This window comes from Esox lucius, chromosome 21, assembly GCF_011004845.1.
Source record: "Esox lucius isolate fEsoLuc1 chromosome 21, fEsoLuc1.pri, whole genome shotgun sequence".
Classification (NCBI taxonomy): Eukaryota; Metazoa; Chordata; class Actinopteri; order Esociformes; family Esocidae; genus Esox; species Esox lucius.
Window position 1 is genome coordinate 25024104 of NC_047589.1, and position 25766 is coordinate 25049869.

General features: G+C 43.7%; 2 protein-coding genes and 1 long non-coding RNA gene across 3 annotated transcripts; 1 reads left to right on the forward strand and 2 right to left on the reverse strand.

The window, feature by feature from the left end:
• Positions 1-767: 767 nt before the first annotated feature.
• On the reverse strand, positions 768-4766 carry LOC105019588. The gene is made up of 5 exons (XM_010885883.3): positions 4631-4766; positions 4280-4323; positions 2796-2966; positions 2267-2343; positions 768-1506 (listed from the first exon to the last, which is right to left on the reverse strand). The coding sequence occupies exons 1-5, from the start codon at positions 4698-4700 to the stop codon at positions 1233-1235; spliced, it is 636 nt and encodes a 211-aa protein (XP_010884185.2). The 5' UTR covers positions 4701-4766; the 3' UTR covers positions 768-1232.
• A 2597-nt stretch (positions 4767-7363) lies between these two features.
• rrs1 (ribosome biogenesis regulator 1 homolog) lies at positions 7364-8821 on the reverse strand. The gene has a single exon (XM_010885881.3). It carries the CDS (start codon positions 8785-8787, stop codon positions 7696-7698), a length of 1092 nt encoding a protein of 363 aa, XP_010884183.2. The 5' UTR covers positions 8788-8821; the 3' UTR covers positions 7364-7695.
• Positions 8822-18803: 9982 nt separating this feature from the next.
• Positions 18804-24408, forward strand: LOC109614862. Its single transcript, XR_004575100.1, has 3 exons — positions 18804-19157; positions 21457-21525; positions 24025-24408. It is a non-coding gene; the product is annotated as an uncharacterized LOC109614862 (long non-coding RNA).
• The last annotated feature ends 1358 nt before the right edge of the window (positions 24409-25766 follow it).

The following is a 25766-nucleotide window of genomic DNA, read 5'->3' on the forward strand; positions in this document are numbered from 1 at the left end:
TGGCGCGCCTCAGACATCAAACGTCCTATGTCACAGACTAAGAAATAAGGAAGACGTTTGTAGAAATAGCGAAGGGTAAATAGAAAGCATGGGTGTCCAGGTGCCGTTACTGTCTCTATCTCAAGAAAGCAGGATGTACACTGACCATACATACAGCTACTAAAAATTAAAAGTACGGCTTTTAGCTTTGTGTTTTTTAAACGGTTAACTTGTTAACCAGCATTCCCCCAATCTACTGCTTGTTTGTGCATACCATAGAGACACACTGAATATCTTCCTACATGGAACCAGCCCGAAAATAGTCAGTGGTCACACACCTTGGCTGTTGGACCCGGTGTCTAAAACTGACAAAGGTCATGGTTAAGCTCACAGGGTTGGAGCTTGAGTCCTGTCAAAGGATTCACTGTATGGTCCAGCCAGCGGAGACGCCCAGCAGGGCAGCCATGTTGGGAAGCACCTCTGAAGACTGCGGAACCAGGGGGGGGAGTTGTTGTACCGTTGCCCAGGCAACCTTCAAAATGGCAGTGCCTTTCAACGCACCTCAATCGCATGTACTCTCCTCCATGGGGGGGGGGCTTTTTTTATCAGCTTTGTCAAAACATTAAACTGGACATTCAGTGGAAAATGTATACAGGACAGAGATGAGGTTTCATGGACTATAATGGAATATGTCACTGATTCGAATGGAGGAAAATTGGCAACAAGTAGAAGTTTGATACATTTTTTTCTCACTTGATGTTGGGTTTCACAAAAATAAAGGTTGAAAATTTAGTCAAAAAGAAATACATCAATTTATATTTAGTGCAGGTGGCATAAGAACATCATAGTTGCTAAAAAATACAATACAGCATAACAAGGAACAGAAAAACTCATTAAACATTATTTGGCTGGTTTAAACATTTTAAACAGTTTTTAAAATATAACCATACTGTAAACCGTTCCCACTGTTAATGAAACCCCCCACCCCCTCATACACACATACACACACACACACACACACTAAACCCCATAATGGACGGCTTTGCCCAGTGTCACATCTTAATCATGAACGCTGGATTTTTCTTGAACCCAGAGGAAGAGGTTAGTGGAGCTGTTCCACCCTCCTCCAGAGGACTAGCAACGATGCTGTAGCCATGGCAACCCTACCTGGGTCCAGAACGCGGTCCATTTACAAAAATGGTCGCCGGGCGTCCCGGTGCCCCTCCTCCTTCCTCTCCCCCGGCCGGCCCCGCCTAGTCAGCCAGGTAGCCGGTGTTGGTGGACCCGCGGCAGACACTCCTCCGCCGGTGCTTGGACAGGATCCTGCGCAGGAAGCCCGGGGAGTCGTGTGCCTTTGGCGGCGGCGGCGGCGGCGGCGGCGGCGGCACGGGCTGAGTCTTCCCGTCGGGGAGGGAGATTTGGGAGTTCAGTATCAGGATGGGACCCTCCCCCTCCCTCTCGGACCCTTCTGGCCCGCCTCCCGCCGCTGCTCTGCTGGCTCTGCGGAGAGCCTGGAGCCTGAGGGGGCTGGGGGACAAAGAGGAAACGACACACACAAAGGGCCTGTTTATTCCCGCTGACCCAAATTCCAGCGCTCGACGCACACAAGACAAGTGCGTGGCTGTTCAGTGGGGCTCGCTCCTAGTGTGCGCGCGCGCGTGCGCGCGCTTGTGTGCTGTCGCGGCCCAAGAAGATGGGTTTACCTCCACACACACACACACACACACACACAGCGAGAGGAGCTCAGCGACATGGCTGTGTACTGGGACGACGAATTTTGACGACCTTTGATCATATCTGAGATAACCACCTACAAGGGTTGACCCCCTAGGAGTTGACTGAGGACACCCTTCATCAGATTACACAGACAGTTGTGTCACCAGCTGTCATTACGAAAGAGTATTTTTAGAGGGAAAGAGCCCTCTATTGTGTTTGAGAGTGTGTGTGTGTGTGTGTGTGTGTGTGAGAGAGAACAGCAGTGCAGTGAGAGGGAATTGATCAGGAGGGAGGGGCGGTGTGGTGGCGCTGGTGTGCGGGTGGAGCTGGGGGGGCGGGGGGGGGGTAATCTGTGTGCTTTGTGTCTTCTAATGAGGGATGAGAGAGGCCACCTGTTCAGGGTGCGCTGGGCGGAGAAGACCGAGGGGGGGTGAGAGGGGCACACGGTGTGTGTGGGTAGCAGCTGCCATAGTGTGGTGTGTTAGTCGTGTACACACACTTGTGAAGCGGGGGTTTGATTGGGCACAGGAAGTGTGACTGTGTGTGTGTGTTTTAGGCGCGCTGTACTCACCCAGAACCACCTGCATATGTGGCCGGAGCTGAACTCCGTCTCGCTAAACGGTCGACATCCTTCCCGGGCTCATCTTCCTGAGAACACAAACAGAGGTGTGTTGGCGACGGAGCGCTACTGCTGCTGTGATCTCTCCATGGTCCGCCTTGTCACTAACCTTTAGTAGACTGTTTTTCAATACTGTTTTGTAAGTCAACAGAGCTGTTCTCTACTCAGCCCACAGCAGGTGTGGGCAATATTGTTTTTGGGAGTAGTGCGAGGGCATGCAAGGTAGATAACCCCCTATTTATAGATCAATCAAACAATCAAATATATTTATGAAGCCCCTTTTTACATCAGCGTTTGTCACAAAGCACTTTTACAAAACACCCTGCCAGAAATCTCAAGGAGTAAGCAACAACAATGTTGAAGCTAATGACTATAAATATAATGTAATAGAACAATCTAGAATATAATAGGACACACACACACACAGATGGAAAGTTGCTTTTGCCGAACATACGATCTGTTATCGCCACCAGCCACCAACCTGGTCACTCAGCTCTACGACATGGGAGGCAGGGAAGTACCCCTGTTGTCCATCCTGCAGCCGCCCAAACCACCTGGTCTCCTCACCCTTAAACAGCACCAGGATGACCTCACCACGGGTCAACTGGAGCTCGTCTGGCCAATGGGGCTTGTAGCTGCGCTTCACCACCATCTAGTGGACGGATCAGGAAATTCAACTAGAATCCATGGCATGTCCTATGTTACTGAATGTAGTATCTGTCTAATGTAAGGTACCACATGGCATAGGATGAGCAGAAAGGTGTTAAAAACGCAGTCCTCCTGGTCCAATTCCTTGACCGCAGTTTGTTCACATTGAGTCTGCCTAAATGAAGAGGATTAGGTCGCTAAAGCTCTTTGGATTACCCGGCTGTCACCTGTCCATTGCCTGGCTGTCACCTGGAAATTGCCTGGCTGTCACCTGTCCATTGCCCGACTGTCACCTGTCCATTGCCCGACTGTCACCTGGACATTGCCTGGCTGTCACCTGTCCATTTCCTGGCTGTCACCTGGACATTGCCTGGCTGTCACCTGGACATTGACTGGCTGTCACCTGGACATTGACTGGCTGTCACCTGGACATTGCCTGGCTGTCACCTGTCCATTGCCCGACTGTCACCTGTCCATTTCCTGGCTGTCACCTGGACATTGCCTGGCTGTCACCTGTCCATTGCCCGACTGTCACCTGTCCATTTCCTGGCTGTCACCTGTCCATTTCCTGGCTGTCACCAGGACATTGCCTGGCTGTCACCTGTCCATTTCCTGGCAGTCACCTGGACATTGCCTGGCTGTCACCTGTCCATTGTCTGGCTGTCACCTGGACATTGACTGGCTGTCACCTGGACATTGCCTGGCTGTCACCTGGACATTGACTGGCTGTCACCTGGACATTGCCTGGCTGTCACCTGGACATTGACTGGCTGTCACCTGGACATTGCCTGGCTGTCACCTGGACATTGCCTGGCTGTCACAAGGCTTGCAGTTAGAAACCCAGTCACCTTCTGCTTTCCATTATCTGTTCTCTTTAAATAGAAATTTGATTCATCCAAGTAATGAAGAACCAAACTAACAACATCCCACTTGGAACTGACTATGCAACTGTCTAATAACTGATGCAAAAAGATCCTTGGGAGACTCAAAAACAACCTTAACTGACTACAGAGGGTAGAGGTGTGTTCATTAACCTGAACTGACTACAGACATTAAAGGTGTGTTCATTAACCTGAACTGACTACAGACATTAAAGGTGTGTTCATTAACCTGAACTGACTACAGACATTAAAGGTGTGTTCATTAACCTGAACTGACTACAGACATTAAAGGTGTGTTCATTAACCTGAACTGACTACAGAGAGTAGAGGTGTGTTCATTAACCTGAACTGACTACAGAGGGTAGAGGTGTGTTCATTAACCATGGTTAGTTAATGTGCTGGATCTGAAGGGATAAATTAACAAAGGAAAACTTGCCTTCTCAACTTCTGCCTGCCTGAACTGACATCGTCCCCGGGGCACTGGAAAACAACGGAGAAAATCCAGTCAAAACATCGCTTCCATCCTACAGAACAACTCTGAACGCAACTGGCCGACGATAAGCCGGTAATTGTCTAGACATTCGAAGTTGCATGAAAACAACAGAAACATTCTAACGGGCCTTTTGGGATGTCTAAATTCTCCGTGGACCTGAAGGAGAAAAAAAAGGCTTATCCAGGAGGAGTGGCCGATGGACCCGTTTGGCGGTGCTGCGGTTTTCCTCTGAGAGTGTATCCCAGCTCTAGACACCCGGACGGACACGGTGTCGGAAGCTGCGGTCCCGCTCACCTTGTGGGGAGAGGACGGTGGTGTACACCTCAAAGTGCTCATCCTGTTGCCTGTAGATGTTACTCTGCATCCTCCTCACTGAGGACCTGAGACGCGCAGGGACACACTGACTTGTGTCCCCTGACTCTTGACCTGCCTTAAATAAACCGGCTGACTAATCCACTGCTGCACTTAACAGAGCAGAAAACACACACACACACACACACACACACACACTGACGGGTAGGCCACGAGTAGGCACACATGCAGAAACAAAGCATGAGGAAACACACAGACACACACACACAGATTGTCCACAAAAACAGACAGACACACACAACCACCAGAGCAACAGACAAAACGTGTTCCATTGCTGTGTGGTTTCCAGTGAATTGTAAATGGCAAAACTATTTGCGGCTGGATAATCCGTCTAAAATATGATTTATTTGACAGAAAACAGCAATACAACAGAATAAAGACTGGTAAAGAAATTACAAAAAGACCTAGAAAAATCTACAACAAAATAATTCAATCTAACACATTATGCATTATTTTTGTCTCTAACTAATTATACAGTTCAGAATGTAAAGTGGACGTATATTTCAGAAACAGTGCATGAAAACATGATTGAACGGTGTCACTGGCCTCCACTCACATTGCTGGACCACTTCAACTTGTCACCCTGTAATCTATTGTTCTCCCCCCATCTGGCCACAGACACGAGATGGCGTGGGACTGATGTCCCGGTTCCCTTCCCCAACGCATAGATCAAATTTAATCAATTCTCCTCAGGGCGGTTGATTGATTGTGACTACTGGAGGAGTGTTAAATGCCGGTCCCAGTTACACAGCCGTGGTCGGGGTGTGGACGAGATGAATGGGGTTTTAGACGGGTCCCGGAGATAGACCAGTCAGCCAACAGATGGCGCTTAGCTGGGCCCTTGGTCCAGCCCTCCCCCCTCAGGGCTTGGTGGCTTTGCTGCGTGCTTGTGACAGCAGTCAAACACCATCCATCAAATATCTAGGAGATTATGCAGTCAGTCAGAAACGAAACACACCACCTCTCTTGAAGATCAGTGTGGTAAAATAGACAAACCTGTTATGGTATTATGCATAATCCACCTACTGTGAGATATACAGCAGGTTTTTCTAATGCTGAGTGCACTCCAAACACCTTTTGTGGAGGGCTTGAGACAAACGATGTAGTGCAAATTCATACTCAACCTCCTCAATGGTTTTGTTCAAATCTATTAACATGTCCATCCGTTTTGGGGACACGGTTGAAAGCTCTTGAGGGGCCACCATTTGTGGAACCCTTGTTACATAAATGATATTGCTTCTCAACATTTTTACGATATTTTCTCAATGAAAGTAATAGGTAATGGTTGTTTATTTTTGCAAAACAATTATAATATTAATTATCAAAACAAAAGTGATCCATCATGAGTCCAAATACCACTGATCTAGAACCAAGATGCATTTGTGTCTCTGGTCATGATTGCTGAAAGAGAATGTAAAAGGTTTTGCATTCACCATGGAGTGCTGTGGGACACAAGCACAAACATGCCTATTTACAGTGTTCCTGGACTGTAGCCAGAAGGGCTAAGGATTACCTCTGGCTTCAGCAGGCAGACATGATGGGTGGATGTGTTCTAGCGGTATGCTGTGTAGAAGCAGAGCAGAGAACCCAAGGTAAGGGTACCCAAACTTTGTCCCACTGGGTCCTCTACTCCACATTTAACACATTTCACCACCAAGGAAAAACACAAAACCAGAAATTAACATATTTTAACAGTTACCACAAAATACATTTTGTTTTGAATTAAATTAATAACATGTTTCAGTAAAAGTGTATGCAATCACTCAAGACACTGAACAGTTGAAAGAGAATATATTAAAAAGCAAGGCATTTTTTTGAACTCCATTATAGAAGAAACACCCGCGGCCTGAGGGACCGGGAAAACGTGTTCAGCTACAGTACTGAAATAGTTTACCATACTAAGCCCAAAACAGAACTGCCAAACCAGGGACGTGTTTCAAATGAACTGCAAAGACAACTAGGGTTCCTGATTTAGCCCTGCAGCAGTAGCTTGTCATTCTCATCTCAGGCTTTACCCAGTTGGTTCTCTGAGTGGGTCTCTTCTTGACTGGCATGTTCAGGTGCGATGTCCTGGCCAGGTCAGTGGAAAACTGACCTGATATGCCGGTTCGGGCGAACAGCCTTTCTCTCCAGGGCCAAAGCCTGTTTTATGTAACCATCGGCACTGCTAATCTCATTAGTGGGTCCAACTGCTGGACGGTGTGTTTCAAGGTAAGAGCATTCACAATATCTCTCTATTTTTGGCCCTGCCTGACACACACTCCCTGATCATCACCATATGAAACTGTGTGTGTTTGGACAGCGAAGTGATCACTGACACAGATATGAATTGAGATGCACGCCTCAATGTAACCTTCTATGGAGCGTTCATTTACCAAAGCCCAGTTGAACCCACCCTCCCTCCACTGCTCCTTCATGTGCACCTCCACCATTTGGACGGGGGTCCCGATTTCAGAAGGAGTGAAAGTGATCAAGGGTGGGGGAGGGAGGCTCATTAGACCCTGCAGTCGAGGGGATTAGTGTGATACACAGTCAGTCGGAAAGGCAGTCCATTGCGGCAGCCTTTCATTGAAGTTCTGCACTAGATACCGTGTTCTGTGAGACAACATCCTGGGCCCTATATTCCAATTTTAAAATATGAAAAACAACACAGTGCATCTTTATGAAGTTGATTTTAATTTGAGTTGAAATATATGAAACGTGGGTACCCAAAGGGACTGCGCTGACAAATATACAACACAACAAGGACAGGCAAGGTAAATTCTGACCTCGCAACATTTTCACACTGTCACAGGCGATATATTTACAAGCTGGATAATAGGAGCCCCCCCACCCAACCCTTATTTCACTTGACAGGGGCACACATCTCTCCTAACATGACAAGATGCAGATGGGAGATGAACCAAGTGGTCAGTTCATAACGTGGAGTCCAAAAAAAACAGACAAGGCACTTGATGTATGACAGGCAAAGTTCCCAACTGTTCTGATTAGCGCTTCCCTGGTTTTCCAGACCCTTTTTTACCTCCAGGAGGCCCTCTACCTTTACCCCCTGCTCTTCCTTTGCCCCCACCACCTCCTTTGCCTTTGCCCCCACCACCTCCTTTGCCCTTCCCTCCTCCACCTTTTCCAGAGAAGTTTCCTCCCTTGCGCCCCTTCTTGCCTCCTTTCTTAAACTTCTCTGCTGCCTCCTCCCGGTCATCCGCTCTCATTTGTTTGTTGGCCGCTTTGACGACGTCCAGACGTGGTTTCTTGCTGTCCATCACTTTTAGCATATCAAGCTGCCTCTGCTTTTCATTTGAAAAGTTACCGATGACGGGCTGGAATTTCCTCTTTTTACCGGTGTTTTTAGGAGCTTTCTCCTTCGGTAGACGGTCTTGGAATTTACCTACGGAAGCGGTGGATACCTTGGCCACACTGACCGCCCTCGCTAGGTCTGTTTTGGATTGCTCGGCAGTCGGCGTTAGTCCAACACCTGGCACTTTGATTTTCTGTGACCTGGCTATGTTCCTCAGTCGATTCAGTTCGTTCTTTGCCACCTTCTCCTTCTTGGCTTTGTTGCGTTTGGCGAATTGATCCTCATTGGGGTCGGCTGTTTCTGGAACCTCAATTAGCCATTCTTTCGTACCATCATTAACACGCTTGTAGCCCCAACGTCGTTTCCACTCTTTCGCAACATCATCCCACACCAGGTTTGTTTTCTTCTTCTTTTGGATTCCTTTCAGTTTGGCGAATTCCTCCCACTTGGTTGGTGGCCTGGGCTTGGGTGGGGGCTTCTCTCTCGGCAGTGGAGTGGTCGGCTCGGGTAGTTTGACTACGATTACCTCCTCAACTCTCTCTGTGGGATGCTTCCATATCTCGTTGATCAGGAGCTGCGTGTTGTCACGAGCTAGAGACCGCAGAAAATCATCTTTCTTCTGTTGACGGAATTTTCGAATGTCAATACGGTTCTTGTCATACGCGACTAGGTTACCGATGTCAAACTCAAGATCCAGTTCTTTCTGAACGCTAATACTTTTGAGTTTTTCAGCCTCCTCTTGTTCAGCTTTAGCAAGCACGTCTTCCACACTGCACGCAGCCATTTTGGGTTTCTGAAAGCATGTCGATCGCTTACCCAAAATGACGTCATATGAAAAGGTCACGAACATTTCTTTCCGGGTTAAAATTCCCTTTCAGAAAAAAGATTCGTGTGTCCACACCGTGGAGCCATTGCCTTACTTGAGATACAGCAAAAAAAAAAAAAAAAAAGGCTGTCACAGGATTACTTATATTCGTTGACTCATCACTATCCGAATGTATTCTTTTTCACAACATAGTCTGGTAACTTAAAATAATGGCAATCCATATTAGTGGATCATGAACGTGTGTGAATGTGTTTGTGTTGTGTCAGCTGTTGGATAATAGCCACAAGAGAATTAGTCTTGTCATCGCTGATCCATTCTACATCAGCACGTCAACGATCGATCTTATATACAATTATATATTATTGATCTGAATACTGAAAACCTGTTCTATTTCATAATTCAGTTCATCACACAGTGGAAAGGGGGAGGGACAATTACTTCACATTGATTGAGGTCTGCTGAAAGAATTACAATTAATGTTCAAGTACAAGCATATTCCACAGAGACCAGGTAACCATGGAGTTTGAAACCTGTTGCCTCTGCAGTGAATGCGAGACTCAGTCACTCCTGGCCATGTCTGTTGTTGGCCCTTGATTTCTTCCATGCCAAACCAAGCCTGTAACCTAATCTCCACAACGTGACCCTGGGCAACCGCGACCTGGGCAGTGGCAAGGAACTAGAATCAGCCAAGATTCATATAAATACACACAGTATGTATAACCACAGATATTTTATACCCTGTGAGTTGACCACAACCATACCCACATTTTTTATTTCAGATGTTTGGGGTATTTAGACTACCTGTTGCTTGCCACTGCCTTCTCCTGCTCCATTCTTCAAGATGCCTAGTCTAGCTGGCCAGAGGGACTGAGACAGTCCATCTGTGGCCTCAATATCATTACATTCACTCTTAGAGGACAGATAATTACCTCGGGGCGCCACAGAGCACCAGAGCAATCTTGGAAGATTCTCCCCCGTCCTCGTGAAGGGGGGCTGACCCTCCATCGTTGACCTGAAGTGGACAGGAAGACAGATGAAATGAGGGATATAGGACTCTGTCTCTTTGTCTGCAACTATACCCAATTAGCATGGATAACAGGCATTCCATTTGTTTCCCATCAACCTGGAATCTTTCTTTCCCCAAACATGGGTGAGAAACTGTATGCCTTGTCAGTAGAACAATGACCCTTGGTAACACAACACAGTTCCGCATTTGCTGTTCATTAAGGTAAAAGCTGATTGGACCTCAGTCTCGTCCAAGTCTCCTCGAAGTGCCCGGTTCGTCTCGACAGGGTTGTTCACCTGAGTGGTGATGACACTGTAGGTAAATAAGAAGCCGGCTCTAAATGGGGGAAGAACCTTGCACGGCGCCCTTAACAAAAATCTACTTGCATCTAACCCACTCTAAAAGCCATATTGTGATACTGCCCGTCAGCCCCATTTACTGATGGTCAAAGTAACCAGACGAATTATAAGGTGACAGAATGTGTTTTTGTAGTTTAATCGTTATGTACAGGAGGCTGCAGAGAGTTCGACAGGTCATTATAATGTCCGCGGACTTGAATTAGTGAAATGGTATCAAACACATGAATGCCATTTGTTCATTTTGTTTGTACTCTTGTTTGTTCCATTCCAGCCATTAATGTGACTCTGTCCTGTATTTACACCATGTTTTAGTAAAACTAGCAGATTTTATCCTCCAGCAATATAGAGTTTATGCACTGATGTTAAGAACTAGTGAAACAACCAAAGTCGTACGTCGATTTATTTCTTAATAAAGATGTTTTCAGTAAAGTCAGCTCAAGTAGGCAAAGAACCCCCCCCCCCCCCCCCCCCCCCAATTAAGATATCCCCAGTTGCCTGTTCAGGTTTCTGTCTGAAAGACACAAAGTGCAAGAGCTGCGACTCGCTATTCTGGACAAGCGGCTGTGTATCATTAACTGTAAAACGATGAAAATGTCCTTTAATTGAAATGAATAGCTAAACACAACACCCATCAGACTGAATACATTTAGCATTTGGCCTATGGTTGTGTAGAGTATAACCTGTATCAAAAGGCCTAAGTCTGGCCCTGGGCTAGCTAAGCCTGTGTTCACAGAAGAGTTTGTCAACTCTGAGCTAAGGTTTAACCCTAGGCTAAGGATACACACTTACATTCCTAAGTCCTGTGCTAATGGACAAATATGACACAAGACTATTTTACTTTCTATATCAGACAAGCTACACATGTTACTTCCTCTCCAGCAAATAATGTAACAGGCACATCACTGACACGCCAACAACAGTGCGCTCCTTCAATGAACAACTTTATGACAACGACTGATGAACATGACCCCTGTTGGCACTGCTTTCCGCAACCTAGTTAAAACTACGCAAAGAAAGTGAAAAAAAAGTCTACAAATGAGTAGATAGGGACCTGGTGTGCATGATTAAGACATGTGACAAAACAACTCTGGGATGTGTTCATATGTTGGGAATTAAGGGTGTATGGAACGGTGGCGCTGCTCAGAACCCCCATCGGCACAAACCCGCCAAGGGGGCGGAACAGCCGAGACTAACCAGGGCGGCGGAGCCGTCGGGACAGGGCGGGGAGGCCGGGACAGGAGGGGGCCCCTCCTCTTCGGGCTCAGGCGGCTCAGGCCACTCCTCCTCGGGCTCAGGCGGCTGAGGCCACTCCTCCCCGGGCTCAGGCGGCTCGGGCTGCCGCTTCTGGCAGGTAGGAGGCGCTGGCTGCCGCTTCTGGCAGGTAGGAGGCGCTGGCTGCAACTCCAGGGCAGGAGAAAACAGGAGGCCCATAACCAGCTCCTCCTCCTGCTTGGTAAGGGGCTTGACCACACCCCATTGGTCCATGCCTCACAGTGACCCCCCAAACTCTTCTTGGGGCAACCCCCAACCTTGCTCCTCAAGTGGATCCTCCTCCACTCTCCCATACATGGTCTCCTCGTCGTCAGAGGAGAGGGAGTCAGACCCCCAATCACCCCTCCAGGTGTAAACCCTCTCTGGAGGGACTGCCTGCTGGTTCCGGATTTGATGGATCATTCTCTAATGAATGGTGCAGTGTTGCGGGAGCAAGGAACCAGGTTGCAGGCAGAGGTAGTCGGTGTAGATCTTTTAATTTAAACAAAAGTAACACCGAGCACAAAACAACGAAAGAAAAGGCTGACTTCAGCAGCAAAACGAAAGCAAGCAACGATATAAGGTACTTACATTAAACGGCAACACACAGGACATCAAACACGACAACAACACTGATCCACCCTGTGGGGAGCAGAGGGGAAACATTTAAACACATACAAATGAGTAGACCTGGTGTGCATGATTAAGACAAAACAAGTCTGGGATGTGTTCGTATGTGTTGGGAATTAAGGGTGTATGGAACGGCGGCGCTGCTGCTCACCGTACCATGACACGTCCCTGTAGAATATATGCCCAGTAGAATATATGCCCCCCCCCACTCCCCGGTCGTTACCTCTTTATAACCCACAGGTGATGCTCTAACTGTGCCGGGATAAAAAGAAATGTGGACCCCCACTAATTATATCCGTCTTGAGGCACTATGGGTTTCTATGGAAATTAGCCTACCGGTGATGCCGAGAAGTGTACGGCAGGTGCCGTGAGGAGGGGAATCTTAACGAGGCTCTTATGTGGCTACACACACACACACACACAGAGGCACACACTTGAAGGAAAAGAACGGTATGGAGATTTGTTCTGTTGTTCAAACGGTGTCAACGAGTCATCCCCTGCTACCGTCTATATACAATGCAATGGGTGGCTCTGTAATGACCACAGCAGGCTCTGTTGCGCCCATACAGCTTATTAACCTTTTTCTATGCTCTACCATGAGGCCATTCCTCTCTGGTTTTTGAGACAATGTGGGCTGCAAATTGAAAAGCTGGATGTTCATATTGATTATTCCCTAGTTGAGTGAACGAGCAGCACCGAAAACCAAAAACAAATCTGTGCAAATATATAAGGCTGAAATTGTGCTACACCGCAGCGCAGCGTGCATGTATGAATTGTTGAGTGTCTGTGGTGTTAGCGCTATTTTAGGCTTTCCTTAAGGTCAGTGACCTTAAGATCCGACTGCCAGGTTATACTAACTATGGTGTCTTCCTCCTCCTGTCACCTGAACCTTTTGTTAGTGGTGGCACTTTGCAGGAGCCTCTAGCCATCGTGATTTATGATTTACCGCAGAAAAGTGTATGAGGGGGAATCTAAAGAGCACGCTCAAATTAGCAGGCTGCTTTGCACTTCTGTGTCACTTTAAAGGTGACCCAATGTCACATCAAATAGACAAGGCAAGTGAGAGAGAGGAAAGGAGGGGGAGGAGAGACAGAGAAGTCCTTCGTAAACAGTATATTTAGTGGAAAATATTTAATAAACAGTATATTTAGTGGAAAAGATTTTATAAACAGTATATTTAGTGGAAAAGATTTTATAAACAGTCTATTTAGTGGAAAAGATTTAATAAACAGTATATTCAGTGGAAAAGATTTTATAAACAGTATATTTAGTGGAAAAGATTTTATAAACAGTATATTTAGTGGAAAAGATTTAATAAACAGTATATTTAGTGGAAAAGATTTAATAAACAGTATATTTAGTGGAAAATATTTAATAAACAGTATATTTAGTGGAAAAGATTTTATAAACAGTATATTTAGTGGAAATTATTTTATAAACAGTATATTTAGTGGAAATGATTTTAGAAACAGTATATTTTGTGGAAATGATTTTAGAAACAGTATATTTAGTGGAAAAGATTTTATAAACAGTATATTTAATGGAAAATATTTTACAAACAGTATATTTAGTGGAAATGATTTTATAAACAGTATATTTAGTTACATTGGCTTCATAAACAGTATATTTAGTGGAAATGATTTTATAAACAGTATGTTTAGTGGTGCTGGCTGCATAAACAGTATATTTTGTGGATATTATTTTATAAACAGTATATTTAGTGGCATTGGCTTCATAAACAGTATATTTAGTGGAAATGATTTTATAAACAGTATATTTAGTGGCATTGGCTTCATAAACAGTATATTTAGTGGAAATGATTTTATAAACAGTATATTTAGGGGCGCTGACTTCATAAACAGTATATTTAGTAGAAATTATTTTATAAACAGTATGTTCAGTGGTGCTGGCTGCATAAACAGTATATTTTGTGGATATTATTTTATAAACAGTATATTTAGGGGCGCTGGCTTCATAAACAGTATATTTAGTGGCATTGGCTTCATAAACAGTATATTTAGTGGCGCTGGCTTCATAAACAATATATTCAGTGGCACTGGCTTCATAAACAGTATATTTAGTGGCAATGGCATCATAAACAGTGTTTGTAGTAGCCGTGTCTTCATAAACAGAATAGTTAGTGGCACTTGCTTTATTAATTGTATATTTAATGGCACTGGCTTTATTAACAGTATATTTACTAGCACTGCTTCATTAACAGTATATTTAGTGGTGCTGGCTTCGTAAGCAGTATATTTAGTGGCACCAGCTTAATAAACAGTATATTTAGTAGCACCAGCTTCATAAACAGTATATTTAGTGGCACCAGCTTCATAAACAGTATATTTAGTAGCACTAGCTTCATAAACAGTATATTTAGTGGCACCAGCTTAATAAACAGTAAATTCAGTGGCACCAGCTTCATAAACAGTATATTTAGTGGCACCAGCTTCATAAACAGTAAATTCAGTGGCACCAGCTTCATAAACAGTATATTCAGTGGCATCTGCTTCATAAACAGTAAATTCAATGGCACCAGCTTCATAAACAGTATATTTAGTGGCACCAGCTTCATAAACAGTAAATTCAATGGCACCAGCTTCATAAACAGTAAATTCAGTGGCACCCCTATCTGTATAACAGTAGAGTCTATGATTCTAAATATGTCTTTGACCAGATTGTGCTAGAAGGGAGCAACCAGTAATTATCTGTATGACAGCTGAGGTCAGAGCCTGTACTGATCTAGTGTGATGTGAAGAGACACCTTGTTTGGCCCTGGTCGATGGCTCACAAGTCTACCTGCTGCTTCCAAACGACTTCCATCCCGGCATGACAGCTCACACCTGAAAGGGAAAAAACACCTCCTCCTCCGAGGCTCCTCCCTCTCTCTGAAAGCACACAGCCTTTCCCAGGTAACGTTTTCAAGCTCTTGTGAATTCAAGCTTAATATGTCATTAGAGGCACAAAAGGGAACTAAAGGTGAACCCCTGGTTGATTGGTTGGATTTCACGTCTCTCTGCCTGGGCCACTGTGTTGAGTCACAGTTCTGTTGGGGTTGTGTGTAAAGGGTCTCCCTTAAGTATTGTGTCCATGGGTATGCACAACAGAAGCCACTCCGGTCATGGACAGTCTCTCATCAAACCTGGCCTGGTTCCTAGAAAACACACAGCATGAAATGAAGAGTCCTTGAGATAACATTCCAAGTTGTGTGTGTGGGCGAGTGCATGGTTGAGTGTGTGTGTGTGTATGACTGGACTGCAGTATTATCTATTGACACCACGCTGGGACTTGGAAGAGGAAAGAGAGTTTGGTCACTGGCTGGCCTCCCAGCAGATAATAGAGGTCATCCCTCAGCTCGCCTCTCTACACTCTGGGAGCTGAGCTGGATGACTTCATACCAAAGGAACATTCAGTAGGAACAGCCAAACAGATTTGTTTTTTACGAAGCTCTTTTTACATAAGCAGTTCTTATGTCAAAGATGTGTCAGATTGCATTGTCAGTCAGGAGCTTAATTGGTTAATTGATTTGTCAGGTCATTTCAGATGGGTGTGTCTAAACCTCTCTGTTTATCTAGCTCAGCTTCCCATAGGAAGGTATGCAGTCTGGAAGTACGGTGGAGCCGTGGATTAAACCTACATTTTGTGAGAGCACATTGCAGAGGCTGAGGGGGTTAAGTAGTGAAAGATGATGGACAGCACGCACCTGAGTGGATCTGCTTCATATGTTCATTTTTGGTTTCTGTATGAGTTGCACATAGATCTTAGTTAGCATGGTCTCTCAATTACAGGCGTATCTTTTCAGAGCCCCTGAGGACCCATCCAAAGATACTCCTGGACATGACCAATAAACCAGGCTGGAAATAACCCTACTTACTTTGCCAAGTACAGCCACTACACCATTGATAGGAAATCAACAGACCACTAACTATCCTTAGACAAGGCCAAATATAGCCCCCAAAGATCTGAGAAAATGTAACATTTGCAACTCAACCCAAGGGGGGACTTTTAGCAATCCAGTTACTTAGAGTTGGTGAGAGAGTATCCCAAAAGAGAAAGAGAGCAGCAGGCCAGAGACAATAAAGGTGTTTGGTTAATCCACATGCAGACCTCATTAAATGTCCTGATCCATGCATTTACCTGCTCTAACCCTTTATTTCTCAGAAGGCCCACATACCAAGGTTCAAAATTCATTTGACAGTCTATCGTCAACCTCAGAACAAATTCCTCTCCACTACATATTTGAAAACCACGCTCCTAATTTAGTTCAAATACACCATTTGCAGTTAATGAGACACTACAATTACACAACCCTCATTCAGTTCATATACAATACCCCTCCCCCTTTTTTGTACACATTCGTCACAAATCCTCACTCAACTCTCATACTCCTTTTATAAACCTGATAAATCTGACAGCGTGACAAATCCCCACTAGCAGTCAGGAGTTTGAGTGTTTGTAAATATCACATTCATCTAAACAGCCCTTGGGTTACATTGTTTATCCAACCCCCATAATCGGATTCTAGAGTCAGAACACAAAAGAATTGTATAAGGAAATATAAACTTTGCCAAAATCTTTATAATGTGTCATCACCACCAGATCCCCTCAGGTATGGCCTGCAGAAATCCTTTTTGAAACCCTGTGGAAGTGCTGGTTCTGAACAGTTCTTTTACTGCGCTGTACGTGAAAAGCATCCAGGGCAGTTATTGATCCTCTCCTAATTAGCTCCTACAATAGGTGCTCGTTGGTACATAATGACTCAAATACTGAGGTTTATGCAGAAAACCCCTGATACCATAATTGGGAGCACCAGTAGAGAAAGAATAAGAGAAGGGTTTACTCAAGGGGAGAGAGTTTAAATGACACATAAGGGATGGAAAAGTTTGTATGCAAATGTGATTATTCTTAAAAATATATCTTTAGCTCGAACAATAAGAGTAAATTGTGATTAAGCCCTTTTCAGAGGTTTCTGGCCTAGAGAAACGTATCACAGCATCTTCAATGCTGACACAACTTTCACACAGTTCCTCAGCGACAGTTAAGGATTTAGCATCGAAGTGCCTCTGAATGTGACAGCATGCGCTGTGACAGCATTAGACCACGGGGAATAGGAGGGGAAAATAGACACACACGGAGGAGAAATGGCTTCTCACCAAATCTGCATTCTGACAGAAGTGGCAAATTGGTCTTTGGAGAGATGTACTGAAGATGTTACGTAGGTTTTTCCTGTATTTTCATGTGAAGTGTTTCTATCTCTCGTTCTCTCTCCTTCCACTTTTTGTCTCTCTTTCTTTCTCTCTCTCTCTTTCTCTCTCTCTCTCTCTCTTTCTTTCTCTCTCTCTCTTTCTCTCTCTCTCTCTCTCTTTCTCTCTCTCTCTCTCTTTCTCTCTCTCTCTCTCCCTCTGACATTTCAAATCGGCTCTGGACGATGCTGACTGGGACGAAAAGCTGAAACACTTTCAAAATTCAAACCATCAGCAAGTCACCGAAAATAGAAAAATAAGTAATAGTGGGATTTACCAATGAGGGTTTAAGGAGAGCAAAATGTTTTTCACACTTTTTCGTCTGTTCATTTAACTTCAAAACAGCCTAATCAGCAGTGAAATTCAACAAAACAATGTCTGTTAGCCTTCATGTAAGACGCTGTTAGACCTGTGATGGCTGGTAAATATAAAGACCTTCATTTGAGAATAATCCTCAAGTCACGGTCATCCCCAACATCTTCAACTGTTGTTCACCTGCTGTCGCCTACAGACCATGAATCCGTGGCCTTCTGCTTCCATCGAAATTCTTTACTGGACAGTTTGGACAGGCCCAACTAGTAGAACGTAGAATATTGTTCTCATTCTGGACATTCAGTCAGAATTGTTCGCATTGTCCCCATGTGATGTAATGTGATGTAATGTGATGTGATGTAATGTGATGTAATGTGATGTAATGTGATGTAATGTGATGTGATGTAATGTGAACAAGGTGCGAATGCCACAGTACCATGTCACTGAGATGTAATGAAGAAACCAGACTAACCGAAAACTCTCAGTCAAGAGCAAGGCTTGGCAAGCTCCTTGACCACACACCCCAACCTACCAATTTGAATTTTAGGGGAGACAACTTGTTCCAATTAGGTATAGGGACAATATTTCATCTTTTCTTTCACCTTACTTAAAATTGTTCCATTGCCATCCCCTCTGTCTTTTATCTCCTGTTAACTCTTTATGTGGATTCGGATGGGATTCTTTCCAGCACTGACCCTTTGCTGATTACTAATTATTTGAGTAGAATGCTCTTACTACTAAGCTATGTGGTTGTTTCACCTGGCTCTTTTAAAATCTATGCACTTACTGTAAGTCACTCTGGATAAGAGCATCTGCTAAATGACTAAAATGTAAATGTAAAATGTAAATGTTATTCTGCTAAAACAGTATTTATTATTGCTGAAGTTTGTGTGTGTGTGTGTGTGTGTGTGCGTGTGTGTGAGTGTGTGCATAAGGGCGAGTGGTGAGCAGTGGCGTCGTTAGCCCTATAGCCCCGGTTCTTTTATGAATAGCCCCGGATCTCAAATGGACCAAAAAAATAAATAGCCCCTGATCTATTAATCTGTCATTCCGATCGCGCTTTAAGGCAATGTAGACGTAGGTAGCGTGTTTTCCGTATGTACATTCAAAACCCGGTACTTTCTGTCACGGGGGGGGGAGCTAAGCCCGGAATGTATTATGATCCTAGCGACGCCTCAGGTGGTGAGGTTCCTTAACGGTTGCCCCTTTGATATAAAACTCCCGAGTTGCTTCTTTGCAGCTGGGTCCTCCTTCCTGCGTCATGTGTTGGTGGTGTGTCCTAGCTCGGGATTGTCATTAGCCAAAGGCCAGAAGTTACCTTCCGCTGGTGGTCGTCACTACCACTCTGTTCCCTGCAACACACTTCGAACAAATTGCCGTGCTGGCCCACGTGTCGGGCATCGCTGAACGTCCGTCTGATTCCGGTTTGTCTGGATCCATATTAAGACGACAGGCATTGGCACAATTTCCCAGCAGGCGATGTGACATGTTCTGGCGACAGTCGCGGATTTATTTTCCCTCTAATGAGTACGTGGGTTATTGCCTCAATGTTGGCCTATGTTCCCTGTTGGTTTGTGATTCTTGGCTCCCAACCTGACCGTGTGATCAATACGAAGCTGTAGTTGTCTTTGGGCTAGACTAGCCGCGGGTCTGAGTTACGCGTCGCCATGTTTGCTAATTGCAGGCCCCGGTCTGTCTTCTGCTGTCTACACCCTGAACATGACAGATGCCAAACTTAGAAATCTAGAGGCACTTCTCCTTGGCTATAAATAATACAGATTACATGCATCATAAGGCTCCCTTGACTTCCTTTGTTATGCAAAAGACTTGTGACATTCACAGAGGTGCAAGATTACAACTATTTACTGGGAGATAAAATGTACTTACATGTTTACAGTGTTTCTAAAGTTCTGGCTTTCTACAAGCATGCTTTTGTGCTGCAAATATAACATTAACATTTGGATTCCTAATTCAGAATGGCTACCTGTAATTTTCTAACTGTCTTTGAGGAACCACTTATCCACCTGTGATTGCGCTGGCTGGTAGACGTTTTTAATAACCTCGAAGTCATCTGGAATATAATGTACAGGATATTTTAAATCCCTTTTTGACTTTGAGTTACCAGTTGACTGGCTGTTTCTGTCTGGGTAGGCCAGTACGGGGGTTAGGAGGATGGTAAAGACTTGTTACACCTCACCATATCTGGTTGGAAATCCGTGTCATTCAGGCCGTCACGCAGACTGGTCATTGTAGAGTCCAGTGAAGGGAGAGGCCCTAATAATTACACACTGAAACAATGGACTGTCATTACCAGACAGAGAGAGGAAGAGAAAGAGCGAGTGAGAGAGAGAGAGAGAGGGAGGGAGGGAATGAGAAGGGGCAAGTGGGTCTCCCTCCTTGTGGATGACTGCAATTAAAATGAGCCGGGGTCAGTGGGGGGTCTCACTGGATTTAAAATTGGATTTTGTGTGGTGGTGGTGAACAGTGACAGTAAACTAGGTGGGAAGAGAGGAAAAAGTACTTATTTTCCAAGAGCGGGACTTTGATAGAGAGACCCGGACAGGAAACGCCTCTGCTTTAGCTCTACTTTAATTGGTTTCCACTGAGTCAACTACTTTTCAGACATCTCAGGATTCTCCCGCATGAAAACACAACCACAATATCATACGCTTTAACACCATGGTGCCAGCAACAATTATCTCTGTGGTGACACTCTGAGGCGCTCTACATAGGATTTCATTCAGCATGAAAACAAATCTGTTTACTGTCTCTTATCCCCAGATCAAAAGCACCCTAACATACACATTTCCAGTCCATTTGTGACGTCACCAGATGTTCGCTTCGCAGCACATGCTGCAAAATCAAATTCCCAGTTTTATTTTTGTTCCAGCTGTCTCTCTCCTCTGAAGCTCAGTCATTTCACCGATAGTTCACACACTATAGTTGAGCAACGTGATTAATTTGCTCGTTGTCTCTGAACAGAGGTGCAGGGAGGGAATGCTGAGTGTTGGCCGCAAGGCCTTATTTGCATTTTATATTCCAAATAAAAGCTGATGATTCATTCTTTCAGACGAGTCGGAACAGTCAATGGATGCCAGCATTCCTATTTGGCATGTATTTATATTATTAAGGGTTAGGAAGAGGAGTGGAACTGGCTTATTAGGGGGCTTATAAGACTGGAGCTAGATGTTTCTTGTCGTCAGGTGGGCCTGGGGTGCTATGCTGTATCCATGGTTGATCGGTTGGTTGGTTGCTCTTCCTTCTGACTAGCTTGGGAGATGAGGTCACTAACCTTAATCTAACTAAGGAAGAAGCCCCCCAAGGGCTTGCGTGACTATGGTACATTGTAACACAGATGACTGAGATAGTGAGTGTTGAATTGACAAAAACACACACACACACACAACAAAACACACATCAAAATCATAGTGTAACAGCATTGGACCTAGAGCAGACTAGATGTCCGCAAGCTTTCAAAGTCTGACTCTAAATGGCTTATCAAATGATAGTGTTACCACAGGAAAAAGTATTTCTAATTAGCTTCTCTCCTGGAACACAAGAGATGTTCACCTGGGTTGACCATTCACCCGGAACCTACGCAGGTCCAGCCGAACAGCCCGGTGAACTGGACAAATGAGAAGAGATCGAAAAACCTACCATTTAATTACAGCAAAGTCCAAAAACAAACTTTGGCCCAGAGTTATTTACGTGGAAGAATTTCCCCATGTACCAATAAAAATTTAAAAAATGCTGAGCAATGAACTATAGACATCATAAAAAGTAGGTTTTGAAATGATATGAGTGAATATCCATTTTGGTTTTTCAGAACACAATGGTGGAAATGCAGATGACCAGGAGGCCAGGAGGGGAGTAGCCCAGGGATACATACTGAGAGGTAGGAGGGTGCCTGGTTATGAAGGGTTTTGTAGGGGAGAAGTGTCTTTTATGTATTCTAGGATTACACTGGGAACCGGTGTAGATTGACAAGGATTGGTTTGGTGTGTTTGGTTAATCTGGTTTGGTCAATCTGGTTTGGTGTGTTTGGTCGATCTAGATTGGTGTGTTGGGTCGATCTGGTTTGATGTGTTTGGTCAATCTTTTTTAGTGTGTTTGGTCAATCTGGTTTGGTGTGTTTGGTCGATCTGGTTTGATGTGTTTGGTCAATCTTTTTTAGTGTGTTTGGTCGATCTGGTTTGGTGTGTTTACTCGATTTGGTTTGGTGTGTTTACTCGATTTGGGTTGGTGTGTTTACTCGATTTGGTTTGGTGTGTTTGGTCGATCTAGTTTGGTGTGTTTGGTCGATATGGTTTGATGTGTTTGGTCGATCTGGTTAGGTGTGTTTGGTCAGTTTGGTTTGGTCAATCTGGTTTGGTTGATCTAGTTTGGTGTGTTTGGTCGATCTTTTTTAGTGTCTTTGGTCGATCTGGTTTTGTGTGTTTGGTTGATCTGGTTTGGTATGTTTGGTTGATCTTTTTTAGTGTGTTTGGTTGATCTGGTTTGGTTAATCTGGTTTGGTGTGTTTGGTCGATCTCGTTCGGGTGAGGATTCTGGCAGTAGAGTTCTGGAAAGTTGTAGTCTACTGGTGTGTCCAGTACTGGAGATACTGTGGAGGGACGGAACTGGAGATACTGTGGGGGGACGGAACTGGAGATACTGTGGAGGGACGGAACTGGAGATACTGTGGAGGGACGGAACTGGAGATACTGTGGAGGTGGAAGAATCCAGGTTGGATTTAGAGGGTAATTCTTTACATCACAAATGGAAAATTCACAAATGTAGGAGCCTCATATAAGGACATGTGATATTATTTTAATTGGCTGATAGAGACATTGTCCTTGGAGTGTATAAATCATCTGTCCTGTTGTATTACATTCATGAACGATCCTTTTCTGTTTACCTCCGGATCCGTAACATAACCAATGACCCTTTAGAAGTTTTTCACTACTTCTTCTAAAAATCCTTAATGGAATCATTGAAAGTCTAATTCCAATTGCAGGCACCCCAGTGTTGTCTTTCTATAACTTATCTCATCACTCCCAATTCAGAAATCGATCATTCTTGTATCTGAGGAGGTCCATGGCTTTGGTAGGAATTTCGTAGGGGTCTTTTTTTTGTCTTACTGATGTTTTTTTTACTGAAGGTATTTATTTTTTATTTTTACATTAACCTGAGAGCCTGTTACCACGGCTGGCACAGTATCGTCTGTGAAAAGTTCATTCTAATGAGATGTCAGCATCACAAGGGGTCACCAAAACGATCTGCAAGACTAAGACACCCCCTCAGGTTTTCCATTTGATGAATGGATGCATCGCAATCGTTTAGCTGCGTATCTTTGTCCTAATTGCCCCAATCCTTCATGTTACATCGGAGTGATCAGTGGAACCATAACAAATGGAAGGAGTCAATTGCCGTTTCCCAGTAGGCTCAGAACAAGCAAAATAACAATTTATTTCCATACAAAAGAAAATGTTCCTAATTTGTATTTCTTTTGTATGAAATTAATGATACTTGGTGTAAATACTGAATGTCTGTTATCGGACATATACAATGTTTGCTTTGGGTGTGTGAAACTTTATTAATGCATTGATTGCTGGAATGGAGTGTTGTTTTTGTATAAAAAAATATTTAAAATGTATAAATGCCTGGAAATGTCCTGTTCTCCTTTAAGGGGCTTGAGTTGAGGAATGATCAATGCTAGCAACAACAATGAATCACCACCAGCCAATTCTTTGAAAACTGTCAACTGTCATAAAAAGCTCTGCTTGAGGTGCAGCACATTTTGAAGCACTCGTCAAACAGGAGATGTCTAGCATTTACAAATGTGGTAAGAAGTTTACCAACAAAATCTCTTATCCATAAGTATCTGAAAAAACTATATACCTGAGAAGATTTCCCACAGCAAATCAATAGAGGCAAAGGGGCCCTCCATATATCCTCTATGATATAAATAGGTCTCTATAGCGGTCAATGGTATTATCAAGGATTGAGGCGCAAAGAAAGGTGTTTCTCACTATCGGGAGCAAAAATGAGACTGGTCTAAGGTCAAAGTGACCCTTGATCTGCTTCCACATATGGACCGCGATGGGCCCAGATGACATCATTGGCCACGTCCGTGAGTTCCTTCCAGTTGACAAGTCACTTTTTTACCATCTTAAATCTGTCCCTGTCTTAGGCTGTAGTCCCCACTGGCTTCAAGAAAAACATTGTTGCCCTGATGCCTTCAACCATCGATGAGGAAAATAAAGGCTTCATACCCATAGCCCTTTCCCCTGTCACAATGAACAGAGACCAATCAGCCTGTAGGGAGGAAGTGAGTAAACTTAAATAGTGACACCTAGGAGACAACCTCTTCCCTCACAACAGCAAAACAAATTAGCTCATTTGTTGACTTCAGGAAGCAAGACTGCGGAGGAGAGATTCCACTTCACGAAGGACTTGATGTGGTCCAACAACACCAGCACCCATGTTGACACAATTGCTCCTTCCGTTAGCATTGGGCAATGGTACTGGAGCAAAGGGTCCGATAGCAACAGGCTCAGAGACATTTTCTACAGACACAGACACACAAACCCACACAGGAATATTTTAAAGGAATATTTTACTGATCCATTTACACGTTTTCTATTATTTCTAATTGTTGTATAGCCCAAAGAAACTTGCGAATCAAAGTTTTGTTGGATGGTATATAATGTTTGCATCCTTTAGATGCAACTTATTATTGTCCATTACCGGTTGCACAAATTGTAACAATGTAAATGTGAGCAGTTGTTAAAATCCATGGAAGTGTTTTCTTGTGTTCATTAAATACTCAATAAACATTCATTATTTCATTGTATAATAATTAATTGCTCATACGTGGTACGGTGGTACTTTATAATTGAATCAATTTGTTTGGCTGTGGTTAATCCCTGGAAAAGCATTAACAAACATCAGTAAGACAAGCTTAATTAAAAATAGTCATGATCAATAAAAATATGAATGATATTGACAATTATTTGTCATGGAATTTGAGAAAAGGCCTATAGACAAATATAATGCGAATTAATGTGTTTATAAATATATATACATATTAGTGTTTGATATGTCTAATTAAAAAATACTGTCATTAAATAGTTGGTCTGGAGTTAGAGCTGGGTTACTCTGTTCTGCCATCATTGGTTCTCATTACAGGATAGGCAGAGAGAAGTGTGAATCTTTTGCACAATAAACACCGTCACCATTATTTACATTAACCCTGTAACAGACTATTGATGTTTGATGTAACTCAGGCCTGAACAAGATGTCACTGTTGCCTCTACCAATCAATTACCCTGATGACTCCAAGCTACAGGTGAAAAATAAACAGTCTAGTGCAATGAAAGGATTTCTTTCCTCCTCTCATGCACTTTGTCTCTCTCTCTCTCTCTCAGCTCTCTGCATTTTTTTCTTTATCGCCCTCTCTCTGACAATGAGTCAAAGTCTGTTATCTCTCTCAGTCTTTCTCAGGATCAGCTTGAGAGTTCTGAACATTCATATTGAAAGATGCTTCTAAGGTTTGTGTAAATATATATATATATATATATATATATATATATATATATATATAAATATCTCAGTCATATGAGTGAATCAATTTGTTTATTTATTTAAGTGATTGATACAAGGTTCTGCATAGCAAATATCAGCCATTCAATGACATTAAACTATGCATGTTCAACACATTTCACTAAATATGGATAAATTACATTTATCCAGTTAAACCATGTATAGGCGGCTAGAGTTGCTATGAATGTTTTGAAATTGTTTTGAAATTGTTTTCTGGGGCCTTAGTTATTTCTGATCTAATCTGGATCACACATAGTGATGACTGATCTGATCCTTATCCCAAATGGTGATGACTGATCTAATCAGGATCACACGTTGTGACAACTAATCTAATCCGGATTATATGGATTATACGTCGTGACAACTGATTTATTCCAGATCACATGTCGTGACAACTGATCTAATCTGCATCACACATTGTGATAACTGATCTAATCGGGATCACACATCGTGACAACTGATCTAATCCAAATCACATGTAGAGACAACTGATCTAATCCGGATCACATGTAGTGACGACTGATCTAATCCGGATCACATGTCGTGACGACT